Below are 24,999 nucleotides of genomic sequence, written 5' to 3' on the forward strand. Positions count from 1 at the left end.
ATCCACTGGGCAGAAAATAAGTAAGGACATGGAAGCACTGAACAACACAGTAGAGCAGATGGACCTAAGAGACATCTATAGAACTCTACATCCAAAAGTAACAGGATATACATTCTTCTCAAGTGCACATGGAACATTCTCCAGAATAGACCACATACTAGCCCACAAAAAGAGCCTCAGCAATATCCAAAATATTAAATTCTACCAACCAATTTTTCAGACCACAAAGGTATAAAAGTAGAAATAAATTCTACAAAGAAAACAAAAAGGCTCACAAACACTTGGAGGCTTAACAACATGCTCCTAAATAATCAATGGATCAACGAACAAATTAAAATAGAGATCAAGGAATATATAGAAACAAATGACAACAACAACACAAAGCCCCAACTTTTGTGGGACGCAGCGAAAGCAGTCTTAGGAGGAAAGTATATAGCGATCCAGGCACACTTGAAGAAGCAAGAACAATCCCAAATGAATAGTTTAACATCACAATTTTTGAAATTGGAAAAAGAAGAACAAATGAGGCCTAAAGTCAGCAGAAGGAGGGACAAAATAAAGATCAAAGAAGAAATAAACAAAATTGAGAAGAATAAAACAATAGCAAAAATCAAGGAAACCAAGAGCTGGTTCTTTGAGAAAATAAACAAAATAGATATGCCTCTAGCCAAACTTATTAAGAGAAAAAGAGAATCAACACAAATCAACAGAATCAGAAATGAGAAAGGAAAAATCACGACAGACTCCAGAGAAATACAAAGAATTATTAAAGACTACTATGAAAACCTATATGCCAACAAACTGGAAAACCTAGAAGAAATGGACAACTTCCTAGAAAAATACAACCTTCCAAGAGTGACCAAGGAAGAAACACAAAAGTTAAACCAATTACGAGCAAAGAAATTGAAATGGTAATCAAAAAACTACCCAAGAACAAAACCCCCGGGCCAGATGGATTTACCTCAGAATTTTATCAGACACACAGAGAAGACATAATACCCATTCTCCTTAGAGTTTTCCAAAAAACAGAAGAGGAAGGAATACTCCCAAACTCATTCTATGAAGCCAATATCACCCTAATACCAAAACCAGGCAAAGACCCCGCCAAAAAAGAAAATTACAGACCAATATCCCTGATGAATGTAGATGCAAAAATACTTAATAAAATATTAGCAAACCGAATTCAAAAGTATATCAAAAGTATCATACACCATGACCAAGTGAGATTCATCCCAGGGATGCAAGGATGGTACAACATTCTAAAATCCATCAACATCATCCACCACATCAACAAAAAGAAAGACAAAAACCATATGATCAACTCCATAGATGCTGAAAAAGCATTTGACAAAGTTCAACATCCATTCATGATAAAAACTCTCAGCAAAATGGGAATAGAGGGCAAGTACCTCAACATAATAAAGGCCATATAACATAAACCCACAGCCAACATTATACTGAACAGTGAGAAGCTGAAAGCTTTTCCTCTGAGATCAGGAACTAGACGGGGATGCCCACTCTCCTCACTGCTATTTAACATAGTACTGGAGGTCCTAGCCATGGCAATCAGACAAAACAAAAAAATACAAAGAATCCAGATTGGTAAAGAAGAAGTTAAACTGTCACTATTTGCAGATGACATGATACTGTACATAAAAAACCCTAAAGACTCCACCCCAAAACTACTAGAACTGATATTGTAATACAGCAAAGTTGCAGGATACAAAATTAACACACAGAAATCTGTAGCTTTCCAATATACTAACAATGAACCAATAGGAAGAGAAACCAGGAAAACAATTCCATTCACAATTGCATGAAAAATAAAAAATACCTAGGAATAAATCTAACCAAAGAAGTGAATGACCTATACTCTGAAAACTACAAGTCACTCAAGAGAAATTAAAGGGAACACTAACAAATGGAAACTCATCCCATGCTCGTGGCTAGGAAGAATTAATATCATCAAAATGGCCATCCTGCCCAAAGCAATATACAGATTTGATGCAATCCCTATCAAATTACCAGCAACATTGTTCAATGAACTGGAACAAATAATTCAAAAATTCATATGGAAACACCAAAGACCCCAAATAGCCAAAGCAATCCTGAGAAAGAAGAATAAAGCAGCGGTGATCTCACTCCCCAATTTCAAGCTCTACTATAAAGCCATAGTAATCAAGACAATTTGGTACTGGCACAAGAACAGAGCCACAGAGCAGTGGAACAGATTAGAGACTCCAGACATTAACCCAGACATATATGGTCAATTAATATTTGATAAAGGAGCCATGGACATACAATGGCGAAATGACAGTCTCTTCAACAGATGGTGCTGGCAAAACTGGACAGCTACATGTAGGAGAATGAAACTGGACCATTGTCTAACCCCATACACAAAAGTAAATTCAAAATGGATCAAAGACCTGAATGTAAGTCATGAAACCATAAAACTCTTAGAAAAAAACAAAGGCAAAAACCTCTTAGACATAAACATGAGTGACCTCTTCTTGAACATATTCCCCCGGGCAAGGAAAACAACAGCAAAAATGAACAAGTGGGACTATATTAAGCTGAAAAGCTTCTGTACAGCAAAAGACACCATCAATAGAACAAAAAGGAACCCTACAGTATGGGAGAATATATTTGAAAATGACAGATCCGATAAAGGCTTGACGTCCAAAATATATAAAGAGCTCACATGCCTCAACAAACAAAAAATCAAATAATCCAATTAAAAAATGGGCAGAGGAACTGAAGAGACAGTTCTCCAAAAAAGAAATACAGATGGCCAACAGACACATGAAAAGATGCTCCACATCGCTAATTATCAGAGAAATGCAAATTAAAACTACAATGAGGTATCACCTCACACCAGTAAGGATGGCTGTCATCCAAAAGACAAACAACAACAAATGTTGGCGAGGCTGTGGAGAAAGGGGAGCCCTCCTACACTGCTGGTGGGAATGTAAATTAGTTCAACCATTGTGGAAAGCAGTATGGAGGTTCATCAAAATGCTCAAAACAGACTTACCATTTGACCCAGGAATTGCACTCCTAGGAATTTACCCTAAGAATGCAGCAATCAAGTTTGAGAAAGACAGATGCACCCCTATGTTTATCGCAGCACTATTTACAATAGCCAAGAATTGGAAACAACCTAAATGTCCATCGGTAGATGAATGGATAAAGAAGATGTGGTACATATACACAATGGAATACTACTCAGCCATAAGAAGAGGGCAAATCCTACCATTTGCAGCAACATGGATGGAGCTGGAGGGTATTATGTTCAGTGAAACAAGCCAAGCAGAGAAAGAGAAATACCAAATGATTTCACTCATCTGTGGAATATAAGAACAAAGGAAAAACTGAAGGAACAAAACAGCAGCGGAATCACAGAACTCAAGAATGGACTAACAGGTACCAAAGGGAAAGGGACTGGGGAGGATGGGTGGGTAGGGAGGGATAAGAGGGGGGAGGAAGACGGGGGGTATTAAGATCAGCATGCATGGGGGGGTGGGAGAAAGGGGAGGACTGTACAACACAGAGAAGACAAGTAGTGAGTCTACAACATTTAGCTATGCTGATAGTGAGTGTAAAGGGGTTTATAGTGGTGACCTGGTATAGGGGAGAGCCTAGTCAACATAATATTCTTTATTTAAGTGTAGATTAAAGATAACAACAACAAAAAAGAAACAAAGAAAAGGGGATTACTCCATGATAGGATAAAACTAACTGTAAATCAACGATTAGTGCATGCTTTAAATTTCCTTAATTTTGATCACTTAAAGGGTGTCAGATGATCGGCTATGGAGGTACACTTTTCTGATAATATTCCTTTCTCTTAAAAAAAAAAAAAAGCAATTCCTGTGTGGTGACCTCCAATGAGTCCAATGAGTTCTACACAATGGTATAATGGTATAAAGGGCATATCAAAGTGTGGGCAAAGGTTCTGTTTGTGTTTATACAGAGGATCAAAGCTTAATTTGGCTACCCAGAAAATGAACTAAGATACGATATGAAGAAGAACTTCCAACATCAGCACTCTCTGGAAGACTCATGCCAGAAGATGATCATCAAAAAACCCCAACAAAGATCCACGCACTGCTACAGCTGTAGATGCACTCATCCCACCAGCTCCTGGACTTGCCATGGGAATGAGGAAGGAGATATCTAAGCTGGCCTGTGCATACAGTAAAACAACAGATTTGACTGGATCTACATTGTTGGAACTCAACCAAGAATTAGGAGAAGTGCAAGTTGTAGCGCTCCAAAATCTTACAACTACAGACTATCTACTGCTAAAAGAACATATGGGATGTGAACAGTTCCCAGGAATGGGCTGTTTTGTCTGATTTCTCTCAGACTGTTCAGCTACAGTTGGACAATATCCATCATATCATAGACAAATTTTCACAAATGCCTAGGGTGCCTAACTGGTTTTCTTGGCTTCACTGGAGATGGCTGGTAATTACAGATCTGCTTTGGTTATGTAACTGTATTCCTATTATGTTAATGTGTGTGTGCAATTTAATTAGTAATTTAAAACCTATACATGCTTAAGTTACTCTACAAGAAGAAATGTCAAAGAAATAATCAATCTTCCCATGTTTTCTTCTGTCTGGTACCTGTATAGCTTTTCTTCTTCCTTTCTAATTACAACCCTTAAATAGAATTTGTGTCTCATATCGAATTTACCGAGTATCATAATTCCTCCAAGTTGTAAAGATACCTCAAGACAAATGCTGGGCATAGAAGCCACAGGGCATAAATCTGCAAAGAAGTAAAAAGCTAACCTTTTCAAACAATATTGCTTCTCTCTCACTTACCAACTCTACATTTCCCTGTATGGCCCTGGAAGATGACTGGTTAGCCAGAGACGGGTAAAATTCCTCAAGGGAGGAACAACCTAAGACAGGCACATTCGCAGGGGGGCCATCAGGTGAGAAATTGGGGATCAACAGAGGTGAGGCTTAGAACCTCACCCCCCCTGTTCTGAGAGAAATCTTCTGCATACGTGGATGTCTTATTGCCCTTGTGTAGTTTGGATTAACACGTAGTCTACAGGCACACACCTGATCATCTACATTTGCTCTCTTACAACACTAAACTATGTTTTCTACCGTTATCTTACATCTACCTACCACTTCAGCATTTTATTAAAAATAAAAATAATAATAAAGGGAGAAATGTGGGATCCATATATAAATCAAGTATAAAAATCAAAGGAATATTCATATTTGACCTGATTGTTTATAGTTCATAATGTGTGATCAAAACTGAAAGTTTCTGTGATGACTGCCCTTGTACTGTTCACCATGTAAGAACTTATTCACTATGTAAGAATTTGTTCACCATGTAAGAACTTGTTCGTTATGCTTCAGAAGATTGGAGACTGATGAGAATTAGGCTTGGGGTGGATTAATGATTGTGCATTGAGCATTGACTCCCCTATACAGAATTTTATTGTTGTTAACAAACATTTGATCAATAAATATGAGAAATGCCCTCTCAAAAAAATAAATAAATAAAGATCAATGAAACAAATCTAAAAAAAAATTAAGAAATGGTAATCTGTTAGGTCATATTTTTAACCAGTTGCTTAACTCTCTATCTCAATAACATGAAAATGGAAAAATCTAATGTAGATACTGTGATAATGTGGAAAACAATGGGAATCATCTAGGCATGCTTCCCATATTCCTCATTGGTAATAATGGTTTTTAGGCAGAAAGTATAAAGTACAAAACTGTAAGTCCCTGTAGTGTGAGAGCAAAATGTTAGCTGTGGGGTTTTATTCCTTCATTAAGTACCTCCCAGTAGGGCCAAAGCTGATATTCAGAATTCTGTTATTATTTTTCAAAGGTTGTCATAAATCTGTCTCAACTGCAGAATCTACAGGGCATTAAACATTTTGGGGATAGATAGGAATAGGCCTCTTGCAAATGTTTTGCCAACATTCAGAGATTTTGTGACTAAATTATTGCCATATTTCACCCTCTTTTAAATGACTAAGACAAACATTAGCACCTTTGAGCTACTGACTCACTGTCAATACTAGTGGCATTTTACATTGTACAACCTGGGATCTAACCAGTGGAATTAGACCATGCCTCTTCTGATTTCTTTTTCAACAGACAAATCTTGTTTTCCAGGTAGACAATGGAAGTGGAATGAAGGTGGAGGAGGTTTTGGCACAGGGCTGCTGGGGAAGGAGAGCTGCATGCATTCCACAGCTCTGCAATTAAAACCAAGGGATCCATTCAAAAAATGCAAAGTCAATGAATGGGTTAAATGGATGCCGCATTACTTCTAGGACCCCTGCAGCATTAGGACTAGAAGCTTGAGTTCATAGTGTTTGCCTACCACCTCTCCCAGTGTGGTGCCCATTCACTTATGAACAGCTGGAACACCTTTTCCATGCATTACCCAGGAAACTTGGCCAAAAGGGGGTAACAATGCCACACACCCCAACACGATTTGGAAGAGAGAGTGAACCAAACTGGTCGTACAAACATGACCTTCCTCCTTAAGGTCAAATAGTTTTATTTGGATTAAACACTACAATACGGTATATATCCATTAAAAAAAGAAAACTCTATATAATGTGTATAAATTATTCCTTCCATTCATCAACTCTTTCCTTTTCCATGGTGGCTTTGGTACAATGTGATTTCAGTATATAATTTTTAAATACTTTTAGCATCACAAACTCAACACAAAGTACAAAACTAATCATCCAGATTAGGGATATTATCATCTACACAGTGGTATTCAGTGGTAGGAGAAAATCTTACCTTGATGAATTCATGTCACTAGCTAAGCTATAAAGGCATACCTAGCCGACATGACAGAAATATGCACCATTAACCAGCTAATGTGTGTATTAGTCTTTGTTGTGTTTGTTTTTGTTTTTTACAGAATACCAGCAGCAATTATTTGGGTGTTGAGTGAATACGACAGTCCTCAGCCGGTGTTCCGACCTTGAGCCTCCGCCTTTAAGGGCCATGAGTAGTATCGAAGAAACGAGCTCTCAGAACTTGACCTGCCACCCGGTGGTGCTCACACTGGCACAGTTTGTCCTGCAGCTGGCCGGCATCACGGGGACGGTGCTGGAGGGGCAGTGGGGGCCAATCAGCCTCAGGTTCTGAGGGGCCTGGGGGGTGACGTCACAGTAAACAGGCATTCCAGTGGCGGGGAGCGACCCTTGACCTGCCTGGTCAGGCAGCATGAGGGGCTGTGGGTACGACCTCTGGGGCAGTCCTTGAGAGCCCTGGGTCATTGGCACCTGCAGGAAGATGCAAGAGAGAGCCCTGCATGAGCAGGTTGGTTTGGGCTTCCAAGGAGCTGCTGTGGTCTCAAGCTTTTGGGGTAGATCGAACAGGTCGCCAATCCCAGCTCTACTTCTGATCAGTCACTGAAGGTCTCTGATACCCTAGACCATTTGCATAATGACACCTACTTGAAAGAAGGGATGCTGAAAGGACTGTAGGCATGGTGTACAGGGCTGGGTACCTGCCTGTCAGGCAGTGAATGCTCAGGACCTTCCTTTCTTTCTCTCTCTAGTTACCTTCCAGGCACTGCAGGCTCAATCTCCTACTGCGGATTCTCTCAGTTTGGAAAGCTGAGCTCCCATTTAGGTTCTGTGCAAACCAAGTGGCCTGGCACCATCTATAACAAAGGGGGCTTTTGCTCTAGGCACCTCCTGTACTCTGAACCTGCAGCTAAAGAGAACACCTAACATGGAGCTTGAGGTAAAAACTGATGCAATGCAAACAAAGGTTGTCTGAGTAGGAGGGCTGATGATAGGTTCGTTGGGCCAGAAGTACCTGGTGCAGCTAAATTTAATGATTAAAGCATTTCATTAGCCCTTCATTCCTCTTCCCATGTATTTCAGAAAATAAATCACCCAGACGTGCGTAACACTTTTAAATACCTGGTATGGATTTAGTCTGTGAAATGCACTTGTTAGGTCCCTTAAATGCCCTTTGAATAACTCTGAGGTGCTATTTTTAAATCTCTTATAACTTAAAGTTGTATAAAATGCACTTTTTGGGGTATGTGTCAAAAAACAAATGGTAATGTGTCCCAATAGGCAAACTTTTAATAGGATTCCCAAAGATATTCATGCATAGAACTTAAACTAAAGAATATTCTTCCACGTATAGCAGTTTATATGGAACCATGTTTAGCATGGCATTTGAAAGCCATAGTAGCTATAGGAACATGCATTTTCCATTTTCTATTATAATCTTGATTTGAAGTCAGCCATCACCAGTCATTCACTATGACTACACCTTCCACCCGGCTGCCCATCTGATGTGGGGACACAGCTGCAGCCTCTGAGTTGGCCAGTGTGACCAAAGAGCCCACAACTTTCCAAGCTGCAGATGCACACCTGGTAAGAGGACATGGTTGGGTAGGAGACCATCACGCTCGGCACCGGGGTTCCTGCTTGGCTGCTCAGCACGCTCTGACTCTGGGGTGGCTGCTGCACTCCCAGTAAGCTCTGGAACCCCTGTTGACTGGACAAGACTGGCTGGTAACCTGCAAAGAAAAACCGCCTTTTGAACTGGTTGTGCCAGGAAGACAGAAGGGATGCCTCTGGCCTCAGGCACCTCCGTCTCCCTACCGGTGCTGTGTTATCCAGATGCCTACTTCCTAAGAGGGCAGTTTTTGCCTCTGAGAGTGGACAAGAGGGTGGCCCCAGAGTGTTCACTGATATTTCCATCTTCCATGGAATGGTCCAACAAGCACGTTGTGACAATGGTAAATTCTTCATGACACAAAGGCAGGAACCTCTATTGACAGCAGTTGACAGCTGTAAATTATACTTTATATTTTTGTCTTTTTCTTTGGTTTCAGTGACATTTGGAGAAGTCGCAGATTACTGAGTGTTTTTTCCCCTAATTATACTGACTCATTCTCTTATTGTCTCATCTTCGTGCACACACTCACGTCACCCAGAGACCACCCAACAGCCTATTAACCTTTGGACGCCCTCTATTTCTCATGTTCTAGTGAACAAGATCTTGTACTACTCCAACTCAATGACCACTGCCTTTGACAAAAGGCAGCAGCTAGTGGATGGTGTGGCATGCTTTATTCTGTTTCCCCAGCTCCCAAGAGAATGCACTGGTAAAACACTGCAATAAGCAACCATGTCCTTACAGTACAGAATACAACATTTAAAGGATGTATCTCTTTGAAGGAACCAAGCAGCAGTAGACTCACAGACACTGAGAAGTGATAAGTGGTTACCAAGGAGGAGGGGCTGGGATGGTTGGGAGGGAAGGTGATGTGGATAAAGGGGAAAAATAATTTGCAATCGCAAAATAAGTTTGTCACAGGGATGGTAGTACAGCATGGAGAATATAGTCAATGATCCTGTAACATCTTTCTATGTAATTGTAGCAGGTGAGGATTTAATTGTATGAGTAACTGTTGAACCACTGTGTCGTATATTTGAAACCAACATAAGATTGTATATCAGTGATACTTCAATAAAAAATAGTTTATATACCCTAAAAAAAGAAAAATAACAAAGGATGTATCTGTTTGTACCCTTCTAGGTGGGTAAGTTGGTTGTGTTTCTTTCTTTTCTTTTTTAAGTGGGTCAGAATTCCTTTGTTCTGATTATTTTAATCCCCACCTCAAGTGGTTAAAGTGCAGGAAGGTTGTACACTGTTCTTATAAATGTTGGGAAGAAAGTTGTGATTTGGGTGGAAGTGATATGGCAGTAGAGAAATGAAATGATGGTGAAATGGTCCCTCCAGAGCTTGTCTTACTACCAGACAGATAGCTTGGGAGTCAACGCAACTGGTGTCTTGATATAATTCCACGAGAGACAAGCTTTAAAATCCCAGATTTTCTTAACAGAAACACTAAACCAAGTTTTAGAACCGGATTATATATACTGAAAGAAAGATTAAAACAAATGGCTGATAAACTCCATTGTTAATAAATGACCTGTATTTTGAGTGCATGTGACAGCTCTAACTTTATATGGAGAAAGAAAAATTAATCATAGTCCTTAAGAGGACAGTTTTTTGCTATCATTTGCCATACACAGGATACCCTCACTCATTTTAGGAATATTATAGAGATGTGCTTTGAACTAGTCACTGAGTTAGGAGGTCAGCCTGATTGATCAAACAAGGTGGAAATGAGGTGTTGTCAGCCCAAGACACCTGAGAGAGCTCGCTGAGGAGACGCCCGCTGGGAGCCTGGGAGCCGGGCCTGTGTCTGCGATCGGTGGGTGGAGGGGCAGCATGAATATAAAAGTCACCCTTTGACTTTCTTGTATGTGTCCCATTATTTTACGCTCATGTTATTCACCCCACTTCCTTTTCATAGTGGTTTTAACTTACTGAGTTATTTTAAATTCTTGTACAGACATCACATATTCAGAATACAATTAAGAGTAAGGACCTTCTTCTCTGCAGCTACACTGTACCCACGTACACAGTCACCCCTTCCTCCAACATGCTCTGTGGGTCTGTTTAACGATGTCAGCTCAGAGGGCTGCACACCTGAAGTGTCTACAGCTTATCCAAGAAGGAAAGCACATCAGATTTGGGAATAAGAAATCCAACAAGACCATGTTGAGGTCCTCCCTCCTCCCAGACCACCCCACATGCAGAGGCACTGGAGAGAAATTTCTGTTAACATTAATTACAAAGCGTTGTTTTCTATGATTTCCCATCATCATGAACTTCTCTTGTCACTCATATATCCATGGGGTTTCACTATTTTAGTGTGACCTATTCCTAGTCTCATCAACTTCACCGTAGCAGGAACTGTCACAAACATAGGAAAATAACTTAGAAAATGTATGACCCATAGTCTTCCTTACCACTGGGCTCTACAGCAAAGAGCTGGCCACGTTAAAGCACTGTCAGGTCCATGTAATGGTACATGTGACTGGCAGAAAGATAGAAATGAGCGGGATGAAGAGAGAGAAAAGGCTCCCCAAAAAATGACTTAAGAGACTTAATCAGATGAAGCCACAGAGTCCAAGAGGGACTCAGGAAATGTCCAGCATCTCCCCAGATAAGAAACATCGGAAGCACAGGCACAGCCCAGCCCCTGTCCTCATTTCACCAATCAGAACCAGCCTAGAGAGCTGACAGCTGTCAATCAAGGACCTCTCTGCCCTGCCAAAACCTCATAAAAGAAGCCTCAGAATGAGCATCTGGGCCTGTCTCACCTTAGGAAGGCCCGCTCTGTTACTCTCTGCAGAGTGCATTAAAACTTACTTTGCTTTCTTGACTCTGCTTTCTTGTCTCACTGTATCTGACTTCCTGTGACACAAGCAGACTTCCTTCCTTCCTAACACATGTGACAGAGCCTGATTTCTGGCTGAAGGTTCAAAGCATAGGTTGATAATGAGAGGAACATCTTTTCAAAGTCAGACTTGTACTGGGTCGTATGGTGAAATGGCCTCCAAGGGCCTTTGGCAGAGTACACACGGCCACTGTGTAAACACAAACAGGAGAGGAGAGGTTTGGTGGCCTTGCTTCTGAACATGATTTATGTATTTGCCTATTGAATCCTTTCATCCTTTCACAGTCATTTCCAAAATGTCTGTTTCAGAGAAGTTGTTCAAAAATAAATTGAGGTGGCCTAGGAGAGCTTCATTTATCATACCAGCACTAAACCAAAACTGGGGGGAATAATACATCTTTCGGTAAACAGAGCTGTTTAGACACACAGAAAACTGAATGTCTTGCTAGGAAGACGAAGCACATCTCCATATTCAGGGGCAGGAAAGACTGAGGAGGTGCTGTGGCTTTATCCCAGCGCAGGTGCACAGCCGGTGAGAGTGGGAATCATCTCTGCTGAGGGCACTGGTGCAGTGCCACTGCAGCATCTCCCTCCCTGGCCTCCTCTGCCTGATGATTTGTGAACTTTAATATTCAGCTGTGCAGAGCGATGGGCAACCAGCTCTGCACTGGGCTTCCCGCAGTAAACCCACTTAAGGCAAATAAAGATTTATGTGGGGAGCAAATAACGCTCTGTGATTTCAAAATGAAAGCCTAAGTGTAGGGAAAGCCCAATTTATATTCATGAATCCTGTTCGTTTCTCAATTCCCTCTCCAGGCAAGAAATTCACACCTGGGATGGTTTAATTGGAGGTGCCCATTTCTTTAAATTATGTGACAGAAGGTAGGTAGCTGAATGGTCCTTAAGTCAGGAGGTTGTTTGGAATGTGAATCTGAGCTCTGGTCCAAGAATAGAGAAATAGAAATATGACTGCAGTGACCAAGGAATGAACTAATAGCTTCTGCCTGGGACACAACTCACCCTAGGGCAGAGATGGCTGTTCTGGGGGCAGCCTGCTTATCTCATCTATTCAAATGAGGGATGTGTTCCAGTTTGTCAATTCTTAGCTGTGAAACGATCAGTTTTTCCTATTTATTGAGGATTAGCAAGATATAAAGCATCTTACAAAACAGAAACAGCAACTGTATGCACCCTGTAGGCTTGCTAGGGAGATCATAAAGACATCAGCTATTTTTATTTCTTTTTCAGTCGAGATTAATTCAGTTTTCAAGTCACATGCATCATTCACTTTCTGAAGGTAAAAAGGTTAGGAATGGACAAACGCCTCCTAGCACATAAAAGAATCCACTCTGCTAAGATTGAGGTGCTGTAAGATTTAACATGTCTGCATCTTATAGATCTGAAAATTTAATAGTGCTGCTACAAAAATACAAGAGCTACTGAATACTATTTATAGTTTGAGGGTAATCCATTAACATTCTGTCAAGGAAACACGCCTCTTGATGTGGCACAACTAGGAAAAATCAGAATGTGAACTGATCAGGGATTATAAATGGGCATGGTTGGGACTGACAAGATTTTAACTCTTATTTGAATACTTGGTTACAGAACCAAAATTTTGGGAATGACATGACAAAGGCTTTTGTGCCATTTCAGGGTTTTGTGCTTCTGCTGTTAGTATTGATTATTGAGGTTGAAGAAATAGACAGGAATAGTTTAGAGGGCAAATATCTACAGAGCAAAGAATCAAGAAGTCAGCCAGTCCCTCCTGCCACCCCCAACCCCCCCAACCAGGCCAGATCGCATGTTCTGCTTATTAAGTGAAGTATTCTTAACATGGCAGGCTGTCTTTTCAATTGTTAAAGCTAATTCTCTGTTTAATAGAAAAATCACTTTGCTTGAATGAACCAAGATAAAAATACTTGTCCACATTCCTAGGGAACAAACTAGCTGTTTAATTATGTATCAAAACTACCCCTTGTACATAGTTTTGAGATGGAATTACAGTGGCTTAGCTGTGCCATGGCTGGTGAAGAATATGGGAAAAAAAGTACTTCTCTCTCCCTTTGCTCAATTTTTATAGTTTGTGCATTACCCCACTTCCCAGTAACCTCCTACTTAAGTTTCTTTGCTTCCTGTCAATTCCTCTACACGTTCATCTTCTTGGAAGATTTTCCATCATAAACTGGCTAACTAGCTGTATTTATTGATCACTTATTCTCATCCAGGCAGTGACTTAAACTTTGTACCTTATTGTCACACCAATCCTGGGAGGCAGCAGTGTTACTGAACTCCTTTTACAAAAGGGAAAACAGTGACCTAGAGAGGTGTAGGACCTTGTCAAGGTCACATAGCTGCTAGGAGGGAAACTTAAGTTGTGCTGAAATTCTGCTAGAATTGATGTTGTGGTTTTCTGACTTCGATACCCTCTTTGCTTAGACTCACCAAGCTGCAGCACTATTTATTATGCATTCTTCCAACTCTTATACCCTAACATAATCCTTTAAGTGTGGCAGATACTCAATGGCCTTTTATTGCATTGATTGTTTTCTCAATAGTTAAAACAATTAAGAGGACAGGAGTTATGATCCACAGTTTGTTGAACAAGATCTGGTTAGTATCAAAGCAAGCAAACAAGAAAATCAGAGCGAAAGTGTAAACTGCCTGCCCAATCAGCTCACGTCACTCGGTAACAGTTTGGAGCCTTGTTACTCAGATAACGGGACACAAGATAGACAGTGCTGGGGAGTGGGTGTGGGGTCTAGCCACTCGGACTCTAGTCTCTGCCTTTACTTAACTAGCTTCTAATTAGTTGCTGCTTTAGTTTTCAATCACTAGCACCATTTCAAATAATGGCTCTCCTCATAATCTTTGAAGACAGTATATTTACTCTGGAGTGTTTTTTCAAAATCATAAGATAAATCAATTTATTTCTACATTAAATGTTAAGACTGACTTAGGCATTTGTTCTGGGCAATTAGTTGCTCCTGGAAAGGTCACTTGGCCTTTGGAAACAGGAACTGTATTAACACATTTTGGGAAATAAAAATAGACGAGAAAGAGGACATACAGGGATTGTGCAAAACAACCTAGGAGGTGGGCATCAGGAACCCCCAGGCCACTTGGAGACGCTGTATGTCTGGAACGTAGAACTGCCATCACTGTGCTTTCTAAATCTGTGAATACTGTGGGTTTGTTCTCAAGTTTTTCTTTGTGATGAGGGCGCTGTCTCTTAAGACAGGGAGTCCTTTCTAGCATCAGTTACCTACAGCACCATGGTGGTAGAGAACAGATAGGCAGCATGAGATCATGGTATCTGCACGGTGTCCTGCAGGAGGAGCCACCACCTCCCACGGCAGAGCTGTGGTCTGGGTAATGGATGCCGCAGGCCTCTTGCCCCATCCTCACGTAAAGCGGATGCCGGCCTCAACAATTCCACTTCCGTTAGGGCCTCCCCGGACCAGGCGGTCCTCAGGCACTAGGGAAGGCATCTGATTTCACTGGCCTTTACTGACACTGTCTTACTTTATTGCAAAAGTTAGGTGATAAATTCCAGATGTGATCGTGGAGGCCAGATGGGATAAATTTGAAAAGCAAGGTCTGACTCTTTCAAACCATTTGCCTCTATGCCAAATCCCAATGTATGCGCCTAAAACCCTCAGTAGGACTTTTAAAATAAGAAAGTAATACAGATATGATTGGAAGACATTTTCTTAATCTTCAAACCCGTTAGAAAGCTAATATGTAGGCTAATGACACCTAGCCTAGAAATCATAATGAGATACTGTTCTGTTCTTGCGCAATAAAGTAGCATAAAATGGTCCGAGGAATATAAAAAGGAGAGTGCAAGAAACGCTTTCTTTTTTTTCTGTTGAAGTCCATTATTTCTTTCATCTCTGTGTAAAGGTCTGCCCTCACCTTATTTATATGCAGTCTTTGCACCTATCTTTGCTCTTCTCCTCCCTGTTTATTATTCCCTGGTCTAGTTTCTTTGGACCATGAGGTAGAATGACCTGCAGGGAGCCCTCGTGGGAGCAGAAGTAACGCAATGCACGTGCCATAGAAGACCTGTCCACTCCAAAGAATTGGAGCAAAGCTGCAACGGATGCTAAGTGGAGGTGTGCTTCTAGAAGCCGCAGTGTTTCTTCAACTTGCTCTTTTGCTCATTAGCTTTCATACCACACAGAGCATGATTCTTAAAAGCCTCTTTTCTGTCCCCCGAGAACATCCACGCATGGGTCACTTTCTAATGGCTGTGCACATCAGATGAACTGTCCTATTACTGCAGGCTCTGGGGCCTCTTCACTGCAGTTATGCCATCCTGATCCACGTTATCACAACTACAAAGCTGGTTTCCTTTCTCTTGCTCTTTTTTTTTTAAAAAAATCAGGGCAAACATGAGAGACATTGTTGAATGACTAGAGGAATAGATCATGCACAGAATTTCAATGAATGCCTCTGAGAGGGGCCATGCTGAATCCCGTTTTAAATGGAAGAGGCTGTCATATTATTGAAGTAATTCTCTGAACCTTCCTGGCCCGTGGTGCTGTGCTGACAGCCGAGAGCTTCCACAACCCAGAGGGAGAAAAGCCACATGAAAGACTCACATTTTACTCGCTTAACAAGGCTGCGTGGTTAGAAGCAAATGTGGCATTCTTGCATTCTTGAGCCTCTACCCATGTTAATTAAGGGCACATTTTAAGGCGGGGTGGCAGCAAATGGCTGCTGAGGCAACCGAACAACCTCTTTCCCCAGACAAGGCTTGAAGCAAAGTCAATATGGAGGCGCTGGCAACTGTGCCCATAGTAACATCCCTCCGGGAGGTGCCTTCATGAAGGACTGGCTGTTGATCTACTGGCTAGGATGGGAAAATCAGGAGGCCCAAAGTCAGGGGGTTATGATTACAGTGGTCAGATCACTTGCTGCCACCCCACTGCAGGCCAATTGGCTCCGGCCAACTATTTTGAAAATAAGTGTTATGGTCACAGATTCAATCTGTGGAAATCTACCTATTAATCCACCTGGAGAAACTATTTCATAGGCAGCTCATGGTGAATTGAAAGCACCCTCTTTATATAAGAAATTTTTTAAGATATAAGAATCATTTTTCCCAAGTAGTCAAGGATAACTATCTTCCTTTCCTCAATTCCAGACTGGCAGGGTTCTTATTCAAATATTATTCTAATGGTAGACTTGACACTAATATTGTTCTAGTACTAGGGTCTCCTGGAAGGCATCAGCACAAATCTGGGGCTGAGACGATGAAGACCTGGGCTAACACGGGGCTGGTAGGAATGGAGAGATGGGCCGTGATGGAGAGATACTCTACTTAGGATGTGGACTGTCAGAAACTAGCATCTATGAGTTTAAGAGTTCACGTGTTTAATGGACGTGAGCGTGGATTAATTGAGTGTATTATAATGATGACTGACAGTCATGATTATGGAAAACCGACTCCCTGAAAAACAAAAGCCCTGATTGGTAGTTTTTGCTGATTTCCCTGGTGCAACTATTCCCACCATGACCAATTTCGAGCTACAAACAGCTTAACGACCAGCTGGCAAAACTCCCAACTTTTTAGCAGTTACTCTCCTGAGCCAGGCGCTCCCATGAGCTCTTGGGAGGCAGCTCACCACAGGGGCACACCACTGATCTAAGTGCAAAGCCAAGCAATCAGATTTTTAGTTCAGTTAAATTCATCTCTTGATCTCTTGTATCCCCTCCTTTTCAAACCTTAGTTGCTATTTATTCTTTAGCATTTGGTGTGACAATGACTTAGGAGCCACTCACAGACCAAGCGCTGGAGGCATACCATAAGCAGAAATGTGTAGTGTCCTGGGATGGCACCCCCTGGCAGGAGCATGTCTGAGACTCTGGATCACCGAGGAGGGAGGTGTACCTCACTGTGGGTGTGGAAATGGGAAGCAGGTAATAGAAGGCTCCAGGAGGTCCCTTTGAATCTCATATTAGGAGATGAGTATGCATTTGCCAGTGGGGTGGGGGTATGTGGGGATATGCAGGATGAAGGTAGTGCAAATGTATGGATCTGCATGTGACAAACCCAGAGACATGAGCAATATGGTCAAGGACTGCACATATTTAGAGGTGGAAGCAGGTTAGAAGTGGGGCAAGGTAGTACAGGGGTGTGGAGTGGGAGCTAGGCTCAAATGTGCAGGCCTTGAAAACTTCCTGTGAAACTGGAACTCACTGTTGACAGATTTAGGGTGTCATGTGAGGTCATAGCAGAACAATTAAATGAATGCACAGCCATTTGATGAAGAGTCTGCAGGAGTCACTGGGGGTTGCATAACTACAGGGAGGGGAATCTACTGGAAGGCATGGCAATGGTCTGGGGCAGAAACAGCGAAGACATGGGCAAAGGCAGCTGGAGTAAGAGGGAGAGAAAAGACCTGACAAAGACACACTTTGGATATGAATGGTCAGAAACTGGCATCTATGAGCTGCGGGGAGGCAATGACAGAAAAGAAAAAAACTCAAGAGTAAATGCCATTCTGGTCTGGGTGAAGTTGTTGACTGTAGTGCCTCGGCTGTGAATACAGGAGGGACGGGCGAATGGAGCTGTCAACGCTCAGAGGAGCAAAGTTCTGATGCTCAGGTGAAAGGCGGGTCCTGGACGTCATCGGGATGTAGCTGTTTGTGAGTGACAATATGCTTATGAGTGGGCAGACATTGAGAAGCCGATCCTGATGGAGCCCTAAGGCACACTATTATTCAAATATCGATTGGAGAAAATAAAATCTGAACAGGAGAATGAGGAGAAGATCCAAAAGAGAATAGTATCAGTGGAGAAAAGGGAGGGGAGAGGGTCATGAAAGAGAGACGGGGAGATGACTAGAGCTGTAGAATTGTTGAGAGAGAGAAGAAAGTAGACCTTCAGCTCACAAATACCCTGGTGACAGTGCAGAAGCAAAGGCAGTGATGGGTAAAGCAGCCAAATAGGAAGGGAAAGGAAAAGGGATTCCTTTGAGACGGTCAAGGGAGTGTCTGAACTGTGGGTGGAGAACTCTGCAGACAGTTGGAGGGAGGCCTAGGGTTGACAGGATTTTGTGGATTTTGTTGCTGTTTCAATATGGGATAAATGTAAGGGTTTTTTATATTTCAGAAAAGGAAATAAAGACAAAGACGTTAAAAATCTGGAAGAGAATAAGAAAATCTATGAAACTGTCATGATTCATAGTACATTAAACATCAAGGGATGCATACAGCCAAGAAGACTGGGATCTGAGGGACAGACACTGCATTTTCCCTTCGGTAGCTTTTATTGTCACCTTCTGGCTATTCTATACCCCACTGGATCTGGCAGTAAAGTACTCTGAGTTCTTCCTGTCTGCCAGCTTGGTTAAGACAAGACAACTTAGGGAGCTCACGAAGGGGCACACAGAATGCTATATAACATATTTCTGAGATGGCAACAGAACATATCCAAGATAACTTCTGACAAGAATCTGAAGGAAAGAGTCTCTTGTTTATTTTACAAATCTGATTAGTGGTCTTTAATCCACATGGAATTACAACAGCCCAGGAAGTCTTGATTAGAGGTGAATGAGAAGCCCATGGTCCCGCAGACCCTCCCTTCAAAATCGATCAACAAGATCTGCTGATACAAGGACATGCTCTATGTTACCTAAGATAATCAAGTGAAATGTCCATGAAGAAACTGAAACAAGTGTCTCAGTAAGGTGTTTATGTTGTTGAGACACCATCAGAACTCCGGAGGATTGTCTACACAAGTACAAGTATGTTCATTGTGCACACATGCTCTTTGAATATATATGTCCCTATACATATGAATATATATATATATACACATACATATATGTATACACACACACACACACACACACACACACACACACACACAAAGTGCCAAGAACTAATGTTTTCAGTATCTACTTCCTTCTGATTTTCCCTGAAAGTCCACGTAGATACAATCAGTCACTTATAAATTTCAGGATGCCAAAGAAGTTAAAAAGTCAATTTGCTTACATTTCATTACAACCCAAGAGTGATTGGTTCTAGGCTGTACAATGTATAGCTAAAACAAAACAAAACAAAACCCACGACTGAGCTTGGTGTAAATGCATATAACCAATGTTTTCCATGGACAATTTGGGTGTAAACATTTTACTGGTTTCATTATAGATTGGGGGACACAACTTTTGATTCCCTGTTATTCTGTATCTTTATCAGTTTTCCAAGAGATGACCACCTAATAATCAATTATTATTATTACACAGACCAACCTCCAGGCACTAGACACCTTCATACCTCCATGCAATAATTAGGAGATCCTTTCTGCTCATCTACATCATTCACTCATCATTATCCTTGGTAACAGCAATGAAGAACATCTTTAATTTCAACATGTGTGGAGCTATTCCTTAGAAGAGTTTTTTCCTCTGGATTGAGACAACAGTCAGAATTTTTGAGGCCTGTCCACACAAACACAAATGTGCTTATCTGTTCAACTGCCTGGAATTGGAGGGTATGGTCAACACTTAAATACGATTTCACAATAATTAAAGTGAAAATGCAATTAAAGGATAAATGGTCTATCCTGAAGACTTTCATCACCCCTTTGAGGTGGGCTGTCTCCACCAGGGCAGAGCAGTTCCATTTTTTAATGGTTTGTTGCAGGATAGGAAGAGAAATGATTGAGATCATTCACCTATCGGCTTGTCCCTTCAACCCAAGGCATGCAGAGGCATTCAAGGGTAGTGTGCACATTTCAGGATGGTTGAATGTTTTGTAGGCACCCAAATGGAGCATGAACATTTTAAGATAGTCATACCTCTGTTGCCCCAGGCTCCCTTCCAGGCCTCAGAGGAGCTCCTCTGTGTGGTACAGCCAGGTTGTCAAACCTCAGGCATAGGGAGCCCTCTGGGCCAAATGCACCACTACTGCCTTCTGTGTAGCAGATGATGCAAACCCACTGTGTCTGAGACAGCCCCGAGGCCTCACGTTCTGTCCTGGGCAGGACACCAAGCTACTCTCAGAAACACCTCCAAGAGAGTGCTACGTCGGGCTCAGCCTTACCCGGCAAGGTCTGTGTGCTGGCATCTCAGGCCTCTTGATTGTCACTGTTGGCCACCCAGTCCTGCCTCATTATCTTGTCTCCACCTCTGGATGCCTGCTTCCTCACCCCACTGGAACTCTCCACGGGTTCTCAGCATTAGCCTATCTCTGAATAATGTGGAGAGCCAGTTAAAACATAGATCGCTGGGCTTCAGAGGGTTCTGATTCAACAGGCTTAGGTGGGGGCCTGAGAATCTGCATTTCTGACAAGTTCCCAGGTGGTACTGAGGTTGCTGCCTGGGGACCACACTTTGAGAACCACTGCTGGGCCATGGCTCTTGGTCAGTATTTCTACTTTGAATTCCTACTGTTTAACACACTCACTATTTTGCCCTCAGAGAGAGGGTGATGGGATCCACACATCTCACTCTGTGGAAGGTCATCTCTCCTCTTTGACTTCATTTTCCTTATCTGTAAAATGGGGACAGTCCTTTTCTCAATGGGTGGCAGGGCAGATTAAGGTTTCTCTTATAAGGCACAGTAGGGACAGAACACCTGGGAAGGCCAATGGGACCGTCCTTCCCTGGCTCTTTGTGCTTTCCACCTTGGGGGAGTGTAAATTATATTTTATTACTTACTTAGGTCCTGCTTCCCAAGTAGATTGCAGTTCCCTGGAAAAGGAAGCCTGTCTTATTCATTTCTGCCTAGCCCTATATTCTACATTCAATGCCTCAAAGACATTCATTGATGATGTTGAGAAAGAGGCCACTCTTACTATACCCACCCTGCAAGAATCCTGTGATGCCACGGAATAGAAAATAAGCCAACAGAAAAGAACTTGGGGGACAAGAATGCTGAAGACTGTGGTAAAAATGGCAAGCTGAGAGTGCCACCCATGCACAAGGGGTGGCAGAGGAAAAGGACCTTCCACCCACACAGCAGGAAGAAGGAAAAGCTGGCCTGATGTCAGCCACTCTCTCTTGTTCTCTCTTACCCCCTTTGTCTCTGGAAAAAAGAAGTTCCTTCCATCAGACAATCAGGAGGGCAGAGTACAGTTTTTTAATTCCATCTCTTGCTTTTAGGACAGGAGGAGAGACAGGTCCAAGTAAGGGATGGAGGGAGAAACTTAGGATGAAAAAGGGAGAGAAGAGATTAGGAAAATGCATCTGGAGCAGATTATGTTTGGCATACTCAGGTCTATCTGTTAGCAGTTGGTGGGGCATCTAGGAACAAAACTGGATTTTTGTAGCCTCGTATTTCTTACGACATAGCTGTCCATTTGCCAACCACAGGCTACACTCCATTATGACTTACCTCGACCTTCACTTGGCCTAAAAGAAAAGCAAATGAGAATCTGGAGCTCTCCTACTTTCCCTGATGGAGCAGACAGCTGATACTGCTTGCTTTTCTAACATCTCCTTCTGGCCCCCACCAAGCCTGCAGTCCTTCAGCTTGGCTGGGAACAATGGATCTGTAGACTTCCTGGTTCAACAAGCTCTGGGTGGTGATGATCAGGTTTAGAGGGCCAAGAAAGCCCTCCCATGGGATCACACATGGAATTTCTCATAAACTGGGGACTAAATCCCATTTTCCTGTGAGTTACCTCTCTGACATATGCGCTACAGTGCTACCTCCAAATACGACAGGCTGGCCTGCTAGGCATGTTTTTGTTTCCTAAAGGTTCACACAAAGTAATCACATTGCGTCACGTTTGTAACAGTCCACATGGGATTCAGAAGTGAACAATAATGTGGTTCCCTTCCACCCATGTGTCTTCTGGGCTGCTGTTATCATGTTCTTACCAAGAGCTTGGAAAAAACATGTTATCTACGTGACCCAGAGCATACTTAGCTTGTCTCTAATAGCTAACAGCAGACTATTCTAAGGTAACACAAAGTAGGGCATTAAGGAGGAAGGAAAAAAATATATTTGAGATTCAAGGTTTATAATGAATAGCAAAAAAACCCAGAATCAAACCATATCTTTTCAAACTGCACAGCCCATCTATATCTCCATGTTTCGACATAGATATCAGCACCAACAGGCAAGGTTCCAGAAGGTCATAGAGAGAGTCAAATCAGATTTTGCACTGATTCAAACCAGGAAGAGCAAACATGCTCCTTTCTTTGCGCAAGGTAACAGTAACATCTACTGCAAGTGCCTTACTGTGCTCACCAAGTCCCTTAGAAGTGGGTACAACTATTACTCTCGTTTCACAGAGGGTGAGGATGGAGTGCAAGGAACTGAGTACATTGTTTAGGGCCACACCGCAGAGCAGTGCCAGAATTAAGACAGGGGTGTTGTACTGATTCTTCCTCCCCCAACTCAGGGCCACGGCAGGCAACAATTCTACTCAAGCGCTTCCCCTGAAGATATTAATAAAGAGGACATAGCCAAATGGGGAGGCCAGTCGGGGACCGTTCCTCTAGCGGGCAGCCCTTCCCAGGCATTGCGCCAACCTGCTCCAAGGAAGATTTTAAAGAGCGTTGGATAATAACGGTGGCAGAGTTCTGTCTCTTGGTTTTATAGATCTTTCTTACCCTCAGAGATTATCCTTTTAAACACCTGATAATATGTCAGACTGTGCACTTAGCATGACTGCTTCGGCAATTAAGTAAATGTTAACTTTCTCAGTGGGTGTGTCATTAGTTCACAGGTCAGCATATTAGCCTCTCCGCCCTAGTGCTCGCCTTTCCATTTTGAGGAAATGGCAGTTTGCAGGGAGTTCATAATAACGTACAAAGTACTATTAAGTAATGCTACAGTTTATGTATCCTGTAGGGCAAAGAAAAGAAAGATAAATTATGATTCAGCTCAAGCAGTTGCTGCTCATTTTGTTGAGTTTGACATTTTCTTTCGCTGGCTGCAGAACCAGAGGGCTGAGATCAAATGGAGAACAATGGGCAAAGGATATTTCAGGGGAAGCGGAGAAGGGAAAAGGATCCAGTTTATTTCTACACGAACCCTACCTGACCCGTGCATCCCCCACACACATTTGGTTTAGAGCATTCTCTGCTATAAATTCATCTCAGGCTTAGAGTATTCAGCCATAATTTTTTTCAAATATTTAAAGTAACTCTCAGGAAGATGAAATGGTGTGAAGGAATATTTCAGTGAGGCTTTAAATAAGCATTTTGTTGTTCAATCTAAGGAGTGCCACTTCCTAATGTAAAACTCATATTCTCCATAATCACACAGATAAGGGGCTGAAAGCTAGCTCTTCTACCCACTGACTTTCTGACAGGGGAAGTTATCTAGCATCTTTGAGCTTTGTTTTGCTTGCCTATTAATGGAGAGCTAATAATTCCCAACTTCCTAGGACTTTTGTGAAGGGCAAATAGATACCAGGTAATGGGACTAACACGTTCTTCAGCACATGGCATTTACTGCCCGGCAGTCTGCATTTGTTTCTGCCAACCATTCTACGTAAAGGAAGATATTTTCACTCCCTCTAGAACTGGACTGGGAAAGAAGAACAAACTGGGTATTGATACTCTCAGGATGGACTCTACCTGCAAAAAATAAAAAAAAAGTCCCCAAACTGCTCCTTCCATGACAGGGCTGGGGTTTCAGTTCTGTGGATCCCCTCACGAGCCAAGGCACAGACCTCAAGGGCAAACCTCGGATGCAGACATGTGGGGCCGTGAGCAGCTCTGAATATGAGGGGGTTAGGCACTTGGTCCAGCAGGGAGTGGGAAAGGCGAAGGGCCCGGGCTCCAAGCGCTGGTGGGACGCCGCGTTCTAGGCTGTAACTTCGGGACAACAGGGCTCTCACCAAAGGCAGAGACATGCGGGGCCTCCTTTGGTTCCCATATGACATGAACCCTGTTCCCCTCTGTCTCAGGCCTCCTAATCAAAGCTATTACCTGCACCTCCCATCGGCTCCACTCGCTTCCCTGATCAGAGTCCAGGGAGAGGAGAGTCCCCTTCATCAGAGCTGCCACAGAGCACAGGGGAGCTGGGGGCATCCACCTTCAAGCAGGCGCCGTTTGGTCCCTTCCTAGTGATTTATTAAAGGGGCCCTGTCATCCCGTCAAAGACAAGATGCTAAGTCTGATTCCTCTGGCCCGCGGCTCTCACTAGGGGCCCACCGCCTCACCTGTTAGACTATTGCAATGCTTCCCCGCACCTAAGACCCCCAAGGTCCTCACACAGGGACAGAGAACCTCCACTTTACCGGTATTTCTAACCTAACCATTTTGTGCTATTTTTCTGCTCGATGATTGACTCAAGAAAACCATCAGAATATTTTCAATTCATCTATTACTGATTACATGACAGTACTCTTTCACCTGCAGCATTTAATATTCATAACACATAGACCAATTTTACTTTTTCCTATTAAATAAACAACACAAAGTTTCATTTGCTTTCTATTCAACTGTGTAAGAAAAAAATCATGATTTGTGAGCTGATTATCTTTTTGAAATGTTGGTCTTGGGAACCAAAATGAATAATTAAATGGACATTTAAGTTAAAGACATGTTAAAGGACCAAAACAGATTTTAAAAATGCTTTTTAGCTTGATGTTTGAAAATGTTACATTTTATGCAATGAAAATTAACTGGCTGGTTTTGTTGATTTTTGTGTTTTTCTATTGATGAGGGGATACAAAGAGTTCACGTTCCTCAGTGCAGGCGCTTACCCATAAAGACACATTGCAGATTACAGAGA

General features: G+C 42.3%; 1 protein-coding gene across 22 annotated transcripts in view; it reads right to left on the reverse strand.

Moving 5' to 3' along the window:
• Positions 1-6,512: 6,512 nt before the first annotated feature.
• The window catches only part of ARPP21 (cAMP regulated phosphoprotein 21), a 146,460-nt gene continuing 127,973 nt past the window's right edge, over positions 6,513-24,999 (reverse strand). For 21 of the 22 annotated variants that reach the window (XM_036921545.2, XM_036921562.2, XM_036921561.2 and 18 more), the window contains 2 exons: positions 8,402-8,550; positions 6,513-7,291 (listed from right to left, as the gene is read on the reverse strand). In XM_036921545.2, coding sequence (XP_036777440.2) covers positions 7,037-7,291; positions 8,402-8,550 — 404 coding nt within the window. In that variant the 3' untranslated portion in view covers positions 6,513-7,036. Of the gene's footprint in view, positions 7,292-8,401; positions 8,551-20,709; positions 20,797-24,999 lie in introns of those variants that run through there. The other variant, XR_008993882.1, reaches the window with a different exon arrangement.

The sequence above is a fragment of the Manis pentadactyla genome, chromosome 14 (genome assembly GCF_030020395.1).
Source record: "Manis pentadactyla isolate mManPen7 chromosome 14, mManPen7.hap1, whole genome shotgun sequence".
Taxonomy (NCBI): Eukaryota; Metazoa; Chordata; class Mammalia; order Pholidota; family Manidae; genus Manis; species Manis pentadactyla.